The 14,294-nt window shown below is 30.6% G+C and overlaps 1 protein-coding gene across 1 annotated transcript in view; it reads left to right on the forward strand.

Annotated features, from left to right (window-relative positions):
* The first annotated feature begins 2,906 nt into the window (after window positions 1-2,906).
* The window catches only part of LOC134680633 (uncharacterized), a 60,844-nt gene continuing 49,456 nt past the window's right edge, over window positions 2,907-14,294 (forward strand). Inside the window, exons 1-2 of the mRNA XM_063539758.1 lie at window positions 2,907-3,055; window positions 13,198-13,228. Coding sequence (XP_063395828.1) covers window positions 2,986-3,055; window positions 13,198-13,228 — 101 coding nt within the window. The 5' untranslated portion in view covers window positions 2,907-2,985. The remainder of the gene's footprint in view (window positions 3,056-13,197; window positions 13,229-14,294) is intronic.

Here is a 14,294-nt window from a genome sequence, read left to right on the forward strand (position 1 = left end):
ATGGGTAAGTGTACGCTCCATCTTTAGTTTGTTGTAGTATGATGTTTGTCTGTTTATATGTTACTATTCGTCTATCAAACTCTTGGTTTCTAAGCTTAAGTTTGAACATATGCTCACAAAGATTTGAAATTAAACTTCTTATGTGTTAAATAAAGATACGAAAGATATCTAATAGACACTCAAAGTTTAAAAATCAAGACAAGAAGAGACAACGCCAACGCTAAAAAAGAAACATTAACATAAATGATAACCAGATGTGATCTTAGATGTTTGAAAAGGGTATGCCCTCCTGCTCCACTAGTGATACCATTCATAAGTACAAATTCGGTGATGATAACTATGATAAGAGCACGGTCTTGCAGTTCTAACGATAAGAACATGTCCGTGACCATCTGTGAAGCAGATATTTCATAACTGTTTATCATCTCATTATGGTGTCCTTATTACAATTATGATACTTGATAAGTATTTACCATATCTAGGAATTAGCTACAACAATTAAATAACCCACTTAAGGAAATACATGTCTATGCTTTACTTTAGAGAAGGTATCCATAGTCAAAATATTGAAAAAGACGTGACGAATAGTGACATACCAAGAGGATCGCACATCCTTACTTTCTGTCAAAACTACATCCAGTTTTGAAATCAATCATTTCAAATTTCTTAATGTATAGATATATGCGACATCAAATAATTTATTCTTGATTTTGACTTTCGTGATTTAATTTAACACAGCTACAGTTTGTAGCACATAAATATAGCATTCTGATCTATTGACTTTCCTGTACAATAAAGTACTACAAATCGATGTCGACTTAAGTGATTCTGTCGTGTAAATCATTAATAACTTAAATCATAGAAATAACTTCGAATTCTCTTGTGAGATTTTACATTTTTATAATATACATTATAGAAATGTGAGTGAAAAGGTAGCTTCTAACCCTAAGGATGAGCCAGGAAGTAAGCTTGAGATAAGCAGACGACAAGTAGATGTTAAATCCGACATGGGCGGAAGAACGTTGTACTTCATATGTTTCTCTATATTGTATGCTTTCTTTTGAGCACAATTTCCTGTTTGAATGGTTTTACAGTATAAATTTTTGGGGCCCATTATATCTTAATGTTTGGTGTGTGCCAAATATCCTTGTTGAAGACCGCACTTTGACATATATGGTTTTTCTTTAACAAATTGTATCTTGGAGGGAAAGTTGTCTCACTGGCACTCACACCATATCTTTTATCTATATACTAGTACAATGTTAAAATGAATAAGTATAATGTGTGTTTTTAATTTAGTTCTATAAATATCTTGTTTATGCTGATGATCTGTCTGTCTGGTATCGAATTACGGTCTTAAATTGACAAATAAAAAGCAAAGAAAACGCGAAATTGTCCGCACCGGCTTCCTTTGTAATGGTATCAATAGGTTTTTTTTCATAACCATCACTTTCCGTGATCAAACAAGATTAAAATGATGTAATATGAGTATGATTATATCTCTTCCTCTTGTTGTAATAGTCTGATGGTTTTACCCGTGTTGTATTTGAATAGATTCCGTAATATTAATCTCTTACTTTTAAATCGTTAACTTTTTCTTTAAAAATTGAAAAATCTTTATTTGAATAAATGTCTTAAATAGATTGATAGGCCAAATTTTAGTCAGCAGAAAGGTCAAATGCATAACCACGAATGGAAGGGGAAATGTGCATACATGCAGTAATCCTAAAAGTGAAATGTAAAATGCAATAAAACTATCAACATGAACTGAAGGAGACAATGCACTTCCTCAAAATCAACGTTTTGTGTGCGCAAAATATGATTGATTTCGATTTAATCTGATGTTTGTTTATCCTCGCCATTTACCCAGTGAACGTACTTTTATTTCATTTCAATAGCTATTTCTGTTCGGATGATATTCTGTCCTATCGCCGTGTACGTAATTTTATTTTATCTCAATAGCTATTTCTGTTCGTATGCCATGTAATTAGTCATGTTAAACTAATGTTGTGCAATGTATTCTTTTGACACAAAATAATATGAGGACTAAAAGACAACTATAAAGAGAATACAAATAGCAACCGAACTTGGAACATTTCTCCTTTTTATTTTTCTGTTTTGTTTTCCTATACTATTTGTTATTTTTGAAAGGCCATAATCAAAAGAACCATGATCGTCCAAGTAACCCAACAAATAACGCAAATCACAATTAAATCACAATTAAATTCCGATAATGACAATAACTTGAAGGCAATTCATAAATACTCTTCTTTCATAGCGACCATTGTAAAATATAAGGATTAGTTCTCGCCGCGATTTGGCTTTTTTGTGCTGAGGAGACATTAAACAAACACAAATCAATCAATCAATATTTCATATCATTGTGAAATATATTCATCCTACCCGTTCTCAGTTTAAGCATTTGCAATTGTAACCATGTTTTGTCTGTCCTCTTATATACTAATGTTTCAATCAATTAAGATCCCATTTAACTGTATCCCGCGTTATTTGGTTCTAAAATAAAAATCAATTCTATTTGTGCAGTATCCGTGTTAAACGTCATAATGTTTATTATCATCAAGATAAAGGTCCAAAAAACTTTAAATCAAAGACCGTATTTCACAAATAAATGGCTAAAATTGTCAACATTCATCATTAACATTTGTCTAATGCATTATAATGACGAGAATCAATGAACTTTACATTTAATTTCGATCTATACAATGAATTTAGTGGTTACTAATAGAATTCTTCTTTATTCGAAATTAATTCTTCACAAAGCAAACTTTTCAGTGAAATTCTTTTACCGGGCCTCTTTTTAGGGATAATATCGATGGAATGGGTGCTAGGTAGCTTCCAGTCGATACTGGTTCACGCAATTAGCGATCGATAGTTCCGCCTTTACCTGAAGCTAGTGATTACAACGCATTCAATAGTGCCAAGAGAGAGAGAGGAATATATTTCATTTAATTTTACGAAACAAATATGAACAATCAAACAATTTATTTTTATTGGATTTCTTTAATATTTTCCATTTTGTGTTTTCTTTCTAAAGGTGAGTTTTTGATTAAATTCATTAAGGATATTATTTCAGTATTTAAGTATAAAATGTTATAATCACAATTGTTATTAAATGTGTAATATACCTCGGCATCAACATGATTATTTATTTATCTTTGTAAATATCTCTAATCATAAATTCAGTTATAATTTGAAACTAAGGTCCCAACTCCCTAAAGCAATTTCAAAAGCTGACCTTATGTTGATTGTCCATTCTCCTAAGGTCACCTTTAGTCATTTAAGTTCTTTACCCCTCTTTTTTAACGTTTTACCCGTACTTAAGATCTTCGGACGCACAAAGTTTACAATTATTATTTCCATTTTCAAGAACATCTTGTTCGTAATGACGAAAACGTTATCAGCAATACTGCACATTACCCTAAGGTCACTTCAACGTAAAGGGAGTGTAACGTTTGTCATTATATCATTTACAAATGACTGCATGATAAAATAAGATTACAAGTTGTCTGCCTCACCGGATTTAGTACCAATAAAGAAGATACTTTATTTGATACGGTATATTATGGTATTGTTATACATGTTATACATAATAAAAATACTGAAAAAAAATTCAAACTATTATGGTGTTATAAGAATTGAACAAAACATTCTTCAATAATACATTTTTTGTGAAGATTCAATTTTGTTGTATTGTTTTAAATCTGAAGACGAATTGTTCATTAAAGCACTTCATGATATCAACGTTTATAATTGCAATATGTTCAATTAAAAGACTATAAACAAAAATCCTATTGCCAATACTTTTTGGGTTTCTGTGAATAATCTGATGCACATATCTAAATACATTGAGATATTCCGGAGTCATTTGAAAAATACTTTAAAACTACAATTGCTTTATTATAAACAAAATAATCTAGAATGGGTATTCATCACAGCTTTCAAAAAATTATGGTTGACCACCACACATAATGTGTATCCTGTTTTTACAATTTTTTCAAGATTGGGGCATTTCAAAGCTTTAACATATGCCACATGACCTTAAAATAAAGCCGTATATTGACCGCTTGATATCTTTTGTGTGTTTATTGAGTTTTAGATTGCCTTTGCATTGACACCAAATATTAATATTGTATTTCAGCATTACGAAAATTTTGTATTTTTTTCTATTGTTCGATTGACCGCGAGAAATAAATTCTTCAATTGTCTGAAAATTGTACTAATTAAATGTCAGTCATTGGCCGTTTGTACATTTGTATACCTGAGGTAATCAGAAGCACTAACATAAAGTTACGTATTGATAAAGTTACGTATTGATCAAGAAAATGTCAAAGTTTATGTTAATGGTATTTTAATTTTAATCTAAGATGAACATTTCCGTTTAACTTGAATTCAGAAAACTGTTTATAATTGTGTTTTTTGTACAACATATATATTTTTAAAAAATATTTTAAAATTGAAACACGATGATGACTGCTGTACCCATATTTTGACTATTTTATTTATTATGTCTGTTTAGTTCACGCATTACTGTAAGTATAACGGAGTTTTATGAGACTGTCATACAAAGTGAGAGGTTTAGCGCTATAAAACCAGATGTAATCCACCATTTTCTACATTTGGAAATGCCTCTATCAAGTCAGGAATATGTCATTTATTGTCCATTCGTTTTGATGTGGGGTTTTTTCAATGGAATTTTGCCATGATTAGGGACTTTCCAATTTGATTTTCCTTTGAGTTCAGTATTTTTGTGATTTTACTTTTTGATACAGACAACAAAGAAGAATATATTTATAGCAAAGTATGTTTTATAGGCTTGACATCGTAAGAATATGCTTTATAGCAAAGAATGTTTTATAGGTCTGACAAATTTAAAATATACTTTATAACAAATTATGTTGTATATGCCTGACATCGTAAGAATAAACTTTACAAAAAAAGTATGCTTTATATGCCTGACATCGTTGAACTATTGCTTGCAATTGCTTCGTACAGTTAAAAAAAAACAACAACAAAAAACCCAGAAAGAACCTATAGAAAATCGAACCCGTATGGAAAATCGAGTACACATTAGCGTTGATAAAAACGTAAAATCAACTTGTTCCGCAGGAACATTAGAGAAAAACAACAAAGCCAATGCATATGACTAGTACTTTTTCATAGCAGATTGAAAAAGCAGTAAAACTAAAGATTATTGTGCTTTCCATTTTAATTAATTCTACCCAACACGACAGTTTTTTGTCAATCAATGACATTACCATAAAACAAAGCATCTGCATTACGCAAATAGAGCTTTAAATGCTGACATATTTCTTTTGTATTGTGGGCTAGTCATTCCGATAAAAATTACATGCATTCAAAGCAAAAACAACGTATGGTCCAACCTCAAGTTGAATAAAAGTCTATTCGTCGAGAATTACAAATGCTGTAAACTTTTCACCTCTAGTTTGAATTAAACTTAACTCGCTGGGAATTACCATAGCTGTCAGTAAACTTTATAAATTTCTTTGTATAGTCGTCGCTTCACTTTTTCAAAGATATAATCATACATTCACTTATAAAGAATATATATTCTTGTTTTATGAATGATCCGTTTATTTGCAATAATAGATTTAAAAAAAAACATGTTTAAAAAATAAGTTATTGCAAAGTATCTGTGCAGCAAGTAATGATAGAAAATCAGTATAATGCACATCAAATGAGATCGATTATAAAATCCATTTGCACTTTATTGTAGAAAACAGTTTGCCAAAAAAAAAAAGCCTGCAAAGTTAACAAAGTACAGCAAGTGGGAGCTAAACTACTAATCATAATAATAATTAAAAAAAATGCAATTATTTCTAATATATTTCAATTGATATCTTTTAAAAAGGTTGTACAATAAGAGAACTATATTCATGGTAACACTTACTGCAATATGCTTTCGGCATTCATATATATATTTAACCAAGAAATATTTGACCGTCCACGGTTTTCTTTTGCATCTAGCATAATTTTGCACTGTTTAAAAGATGAGACGAACTTTTTTATTTTTTTTTTTATATAAGGAAGGTGTTTTTTTATATTGTGTACGACTCTTTTTATCATTTTAAATCTGCTACATTGTGTTTTTACCATATAAAGACATAAAAATCAGGATACATTAAATTGAATACTATATCCTCTTTAGAACTAGTTTTGTGATTGTCCAATTAGGTATGGCAAACTTTAACCAGACCAGTAAAACAAACAGCAAAAAGAAAGGAAGTCTCAAATCAAATTGTTCGCAGTAAATGAGAGAGAAAAAAAGACATTATCTTCCGAAATAGATAATTATCCTTTTTAATACTCGGATATCAGTCGATATCAGTTAACATTGGCATTGATTTATTGTGACATGGAATGAGCCTTGTCACCACATTTATAAATACCCTGAACAACATATACGAAAGGACGTTTACGCTATTTTTACCGAGAACACCTTTGGACATTTGCGCTCCAAAAGTTATGGATATTTACGCATGGATATTTACACTCTTTGCCTTTGCCTATTCACATGAAGCATTAATCATGTTTACCAAAGTCAAGCAAAGGTGGTTACACATACTTTAAAACATCTCTCATAAAAAAAACATAAAACAAGAAAAATGTTATTCAGGTAAACGATATAGAAAGCGAAATTTGTATTGACGGAACATTCAAATTTTGACGCTAAGTTCTCCAAGCATCTTCTTACATCTTCTCTTTGTCTTTTGCATTGCATGGAAAGTCCAAGAAACTATACCATCACAGTTTATTTAGACCTTTAAAATGTGCGAAGACCGAAATTAGATTTTTAAACCACCTAGTGGCGGATCCAGAAATTTACATAAGTGGGGGCCCGCTCCAGTCACGCTTCAACGATTCCCTATATAATCAACCATTTTTTTTCCTAAAAAGGGGGGGGGCGGCGGGCCCCTTGCCACCCCCCTAAATCCGCCTCTACCACCTGCTGTTCATGTTGAATTTCATCAAAGAATCATGATTGTTATAAGTGGTCATAAGTACGCTTCCTTGAAGTGGGGGTAGGTTTTTTTTGAAACAAACTGTAAATACATATAAAATATATGAATGTGTTAATTTTTTTTTTTACATACCATCAATTTAAACTTTCAACCATGGTAACCCATATGCTATGTTTCGCTTGATAAAGCTTAAATGTCTAATATTGAAAGGGTCAGTGTCATTTTTTGAAAGCGCACATTTTTATTAAAAATGATCTAATGTATATCTATAGTCGAGCAGGATTTTCGGAGCAGTTGAGATCATCATTTTTAGTGTGGTCTATGTTGTTTAGCTTTAAGTTTTCCATACTTTGATTCGTTGGGTTTATTTTTGTTGTTTGCCAAGGTGTTGTGAGTTTTTCTAAGACTTATTAGTTTTCAGTGTCCTCTTGGTATCTTCTGCATCATTTATAGGTTTTTTTCTCGTCTGCGATGAAATTTGAAAAAAGCTAGACATAGAATTACAATCTGGATCAGTGACTAAGGTTGAGTTTTCGTGGTCAAGTTGGTTTCTCATATACTATAAGCAATGGGTTTATTTATGTATTTGTGCCTAGACGCTTATTACCAAACTATTGTTTAAATTTATACGCCTGTCAAAATTTTTGACACAGTTGTTTCTTATGATAGTCAAATGATCTGTATAGTTTTTGGTGAAAATAAGATTAAAACTTTTTGAGTTACGGCACTTTCTAACTAAAACAGGGGTGTGTTTTTTTTCACATGTCGCACCGTATCTCAAAAACGATTCTTGATTATGGCTTAAAACTTTAAACACTTCTTAGTTATATTAATCTTAATATCTGTATACTTTTTGGTGATGATTCAAATTTTTTTTTTAGTTATTGAGTATTTTAAAAAAGGGGGAGGAGTTTTTTACATGTCGTACCATATCTCAAAAACGATTTATGATCATTGCTTAAAACTTTACACATGTCTTTGTTATATTAATCTAAAGATCTGTATACTTTTTGGTGATGATTCAAAATTTCATTTTTGAGTTATTGAGTATTTTGTAAAAAAGGGGGAGTTTTTTTTTATATGTTGTGCCGTATCTCAAAAACAATTTTTGATTATTGCTTAAAACTTTACACACTTCTTTTTTATATTAATTTAAAGATCTGTATACTTTTTGGTGATGATTCAAACTTTATTTTGGAGTTATTGAGTATTTTGTATGGTTGTTTTTACATGTTGTGCCGTATCTCAAAAACAATTTATGATTATTGCTTAAAACTTTACACACTTCTTTGTTATATTAATCTAAAGATCTGTATACTTTTTGGTGATGATTCAAAACTTTATTTTGGAGATATTGAGTATTTTGTTAAACAGGTGAGGTTTCTTTTACATGTCGCGCCGTATCTCAAAAATAATATAGGGTTATTGCATGAATATTCCCCAATATTCATGCAATAACCCTTTTATTGTATAGCAATATAATATTTAAAAGTAAAAAATGGTTTAAAATAAGATTTTGTCGTTGATGACGTCATGAATATTGAAGATTTATTGCACTAGTGCAATATTAGAATAAATTACACGCTAACTTTTGGTTACGTTCTGTGGGAAATATTATATGCTATACAATAATTTATGATTATTGCTTAAAACTTTACACACTTCTTTGTTATATTAATCTAAAGATCTGTATACTTTTTGGTTTTGATTCAAAATTTTATTTTAGTGATATTTAGTTAGTTTTTAAAAAAAAACAGGGTTGGGGGTTTCACATGTCCCGCCGTGTCTCAAAAACAATATATGGTTATTGCTTAAAACTTTCTCAGAAACTATTAATGATTATTGCATAAAACTTCCACACAAGATGTCGGGCGTATCATGCGCTCATGGCGCAGCTGTTTATTTTTACTGTTTTCTGCACTATTGGAGTTATTCTACAGGATGCAAATATTATATAGACCTATAGTGGTTGATTTCTGTGTCATTTTTGTCTCTTGTGGTGAGTTGTCTTATTGGGCATCACCATACCACATTTCCTTTTTGAAGTATTAAAGTTTAAAATTAAGATAGTAATTTCAGTGCAATAATTGTATATTTTTTTTTTTAATGTTGATTCTTATATGAGAATAATGAAAACATGATCATTTATATAATCCAAAAATTGCAAATAAACTTTTATACTAAATATGTAGATTTTGAAATCAACTTAGCTTAATTATATATTTTTCTATTCCATTTGATGAATACACAATACGTGTGGATCGTACAGTTAAAAAGTATTTGACGCAGACTATTTAGCGCCTACTTATCCAATTTTACTTTTTTTTTAATTCAAAAGGAGAATTGCCTGTTTTTCTTGGACATCTCTGTGTGATTTTTGATGGTCTCTTTGGAATTTTCTGACTCTTTTGTATATATATATACGTAAATACATCATTGATTTCGAATAAAGTTAATCGTAGCTGTAAACAAAGATATTTTACACTACATTAATATTACTAGTTTTATTCCATAAATATAATAAAATTATTTTTACTCAATATTTGCATAATAAAACCACATTGATTGGTGTGACAAGGTAACCATATGGGCATTTGAATAATCATTATATATTTCAATAGGTCAAATAATATTTTTTCTGAAAAATAAAAATAATGTAAAACTAGATTTTCCCCTGTTATTTGACTTAATTATGTTACAAATATTCGGGTATCTTGTCTGTTGACATGCATAATTGTTTTGGCTGGTTGCCGGATCGAAGCTTCCGTCACACTTTCGTTTATTCATGTGAACAGTTGTCCCAGTTTAATTTATTATAACATAATAATTAAATTGAGAATGGAAACAGGGAATGAGTCAAAGAGACAACAACCCGATAGAAAAGTAGAAAAAAGCACAAGACCACTAATGGGTCATCAACGCAGCGAGGAAATCTTGCACCCGAGGTTAGACCAAGTGGCCCCTCAACAAAAATATATAAACTGTAAAGATTTAATTTTTATTAGGTCTTGAGTTAGAACCAAAGTTTACCCATAGCTCCATAGATGTGGTTCGTGTTTCTCAGTCCTTATTGTTCGTTTTAATGTTGTTGTTTTTTGTTGTTCTTTTTAAAGTTGCGATAATTGTCAAATAACTTGCTCGATACATGCAAGGATCATATTTAGTTTTGACAAATATCATCAACACAACAATTTAGACATATCCCTAGTTCACGCCCTTCCTAAAAAATCACTTCTTATTGGCTACGATAACTTCAAACAATAACGGTTATTGTAGTTGACTGATATCACTTCCTGTTTGGGTAATAATTTGAATTGTTCAAACGATTAGCTGAATGATAGACCTATCTGAAAACATCTTTTCTTAAACATCACTGTCCGTAAATTGTCTCGTCTATTCTCAAAGGACAAGTTCATTATCTGTGTTTCGATTTTGTTTTTCCACTCTTTTGTGGACAACTTTGTTTTTTCTAGTTATTGGGTCTGTTTTCCTCTAATGAATGAGTAACACGCATAATTGGTAACAATCAGTTTCACTTTGAAACAACCATTTATGTCGTAGGCTAAATCAAACCAGTTTTATGGACACCCTTTACTTATTCTGATGTAAAAATCTATTAGGTGAAAAGTCAGCATCAAAATGGATCTTCACCGTTATATGAACATGCTGGTTATATACTATAATAATAGACTCAACCGTTTTTCGTATTTTTCCAAAAGTAAATTATTTGTTCAGTTTTAAAGTAGAGTGCTTCACGTGAAATTTCAAGGTAGTACAAATAAACGACTATAACAGAAGTTGACTTTCAACAAGCATCAATTAGAATTGCTATCACTTTTAATGTTTAATAATTTTAATGACTTGAATGTGTTTTGTCCGCCATTTCACTAAAAGGACACCAGTATCGTGCGACGTTGAAGTATTCCATTTCTGTCATTTGCCGTATCAGTATGTTGTGTAACGCAGTAAATCAAATGTGATTGTAATCAAAATGGATGAATTGAATCAATTATGACACTGCGTAATTTCATTAATTGATTGAAAGACCTTATACATGTATGATCTTTGAAAATTCTATCGTGATTCTACAATTACAATTTGAATTTAATTTGGGATGATTGGCAATTCCGAAGTGTGTTTCGTAATTTGACACAAAACGTAAATTATTTATTCTCAAACACAATTTTCTGATGGCCTTTTAAGCATAAACAATGTATTCTGAAACAAAATGCACATTAGACTTTAATTTGTTTTTAGTGTAGCATTTGTAAAGAGCAAACACACACAGACTATGATATATTGTCTGAAAATTGATAGGGAAGTGGAAAACAGAATACGTTTTCTATTGAAAATGAATTGTTTCATTTCTACTTAGAACACGTCCTGTGGTCTTTGTATGTTTAATTGGTCCTGCTTAGGTTATGTATGATTTTATTGACCTTTCTATGGCTAGGGTCTGGTCTGGTTAAAATGGTTGGCCTTCGCATGAGTCTGATTTTATTTGTTTGATTTTTAAGTCTGGTCTCAATAGTTCTGCTTGGGTTTAATGTATTCTGATTGCTGTACGTTTGTTTTATCTACATACTTTTTTGCAAGAGGTATAGAGAGAGGGTTGAGATATCACAAAACATAACCCCGACGCATTTTCTGCCTGTCATACTTCAGGAGCCTCTGGCCTTTGCTAGTCTTGTTAGTTTTTTAACATGTTTATTTACATGTTTAGTTTAGTATGACGCCCATTTTTACTGAACTAGTACACATTTTTGTTAAGGGACAAGGAAAAACCCGTTTCCGGGTTTGTTGCAGATCTATTGTGATCTCCGGTTGATGTATGCTCTAAGGCCGGGTTGCTGGCTCTTTGACACATTCCACATTTCCATTCTCAATTTTATTTTCATTGTATTGGTCTTTTAATTTGGTTCTATTGAAATATCCTATGCTGTTTATTTGGTGACCGAACCTGATACGACCTTGAATTGACAAGTACTAAATTTTGTCATAGATGTTGTTTTTCTAAAAATTTTATATCCTTACATCGTATACGTGTTACGTGTGAATTTCATGAAATAATTCGTACCCAATTGATATTAATGATGAAAGAATCCAGAAAATACTATAATAGTCACAAATGCAATGCAAGACGAAAAAAAGCGGTACATTTATTTCATTGTTACTTATTTCGAGTTTATTTTTTTTTAAATATTATATTTTTTTAGTATTGTTCTTGGACTCTTAATGTTAAACTGTTATATGAAGACTACGGTACATCGTCATGACATTAGCATAATAATAAACATTTTTGCATTACAAAACACCTGCAACAAGTTTTCTTTTACACCCCCTTTTTACCTATACAAATAGTAAGACGAAAATCACAAACACAGGCAATGCATAAATGGAAGTTAAAAGACATAGAATATAAATGAAGGAACAAAAAAAAAAGAATAAATAACGGCGGGTCCATGTCGTTGTTTTTGAGGTGTTACAAATTGGATATTTGACAGGAAATAGTTTTCTCTAGAATTCTGTTTCCCTCTAAAAACTATGAACAAATAACAAGGATTTTATAAGATTTTCAAAAATGGGTTTTAAAACCTTATGTTATGAAATTGTGAAAAAAATTATAAACGTGATAGCATGTCAAATATTTATTGGCACTACATGGATTGATCTAGTGAAACATAAGAGTATACATTATGGCTTTAACCAAATGTCAAAAAAATAATCAATCAAAAGATTAATTTTCTTTTGCACGAAAATGTCATTTAAAAATATTCTCATTGCCTTTAAAAACTGTTTCATCATTCTGTTGTCAAAATGTAACTAAATCAAATATGTTTGTTTAAAAGTTGACGTTCGGACAGTGCATGCATGTTTGTAAGAGTGTAAAGTTCTGTATTTACCTTATGATACATTCCGAGACGAAAACCTGGAATGTTTTTGAAATAAATAAGGACATAAACCTTAAAATAAGATTCTGACATATTTGTGAGATTTAATGTAATCGGATTGTGTGTTTGCCATTTGTTTTATTTAAAACATTGAGTCTTGGTTGTCCATGGTGAAGGTTATTTTGGAATTACGTATTGTTCGAACGAAAATGGTACACGTAAATTAGTTACATCATGCCGTTTCCATACTCATACAAATGTATTCTATAATTCTGAGATTAATGTTATCTTTTTATATATTTCAGGAGAAGTGCTTAAAAGACCTGTTGGAGTGAGGTAAGAAAGATCCATTCATTATCTAATAATCTATAGGGATATATTGTGATGCACTATGGGTATGTTTTCCATGTAGACTGAGAATTATCAAGGATAGGATCCAAAATGATATGAAAATTAAAACAAACCAGAAACTGTCTTTTACCAAAGGACTATCAATTAAGAACTCAATACACATAAGACAAAACTACAAACTAAAGTTCGTGCAATGGTCTCGAATAGAAACCTTAAAGTTATATGTTTTCTTTATGGGTAAACACACCTGGAAAGAAACCAAATTCAATAATGCAAAGTATGCAGCAAATGAGTGAATGCAAGGAAAAAGGCGTAATTTGAATTTTAAATTGAATGTGAAAAAGTCCATTCGTAGAAATATAAATAGGGAATATGGTAAATTATACAATATTGAAAGATGAGAATAGCCACCACTGTTAAGGGCATACGATACAGTTTTGATCCTGTATTAACAAGTTCGTGAAAATTTGCATATAGGCTATTTTTTACCTGATTAAATCAAATATGAAATAAAAAATATACCTTCATTTGCTACTTTTTGAGTAAAAATGAGGTCGAAATTTGGTATATTTGCTCAAAATTCAGATTTGTGGCCGTAATTTCTTTTTCGAAAGAAAGACATTACTTTTTTGTTATAAAAGATAATCACAAATTGTTTTTTGTTAAATAATCGGTAATTTCTGTATTTTATAAATATCCTAAAAAGTTATGCCTTTTTTATTCAGAAATAACTCATATTTATCAAATGTTCATGAATTGAGGAAAATACGTCATTTTTTGCTGCATGGTTATCAAAATTAAAAAAAATCCTCTATTTACAGTTTTATAAAATTGGGTCACATAATTTCCCTGCAAAATGAAACAAATTGCTGTTTTGAAAAATAGGGGTCCATGAACTCGTTTTCAAATTAAATCAGTTTGAATGATAAAAATCAGTCGAAAAATGCATCTTTTCCCGATATGTCTTAGTTTGACGTCGCGAAAAATAACATTTTACGTTAGCAACGTCATTACCTTCCCTGTAACTGTATCGTATGCCCTTAAGCTTTCG

The sequence above is a fragment of the Mytilus trossulus genome, chromosome 1, assembly GCF_036588685.1.
Source record: "Mytilus trossulus isolate FHL-02 chromosome 1, PNRI_Mtr1.1.1.hap1, whole genome shotgun sequence".
NCBI classification, from domain to species: domain Eukaryota; kingdom Metazoa; phylum Mollusca; class Bivalvia; order Mytilida; family Mytilidae; genus Mytilus; species Mytilus trossulus.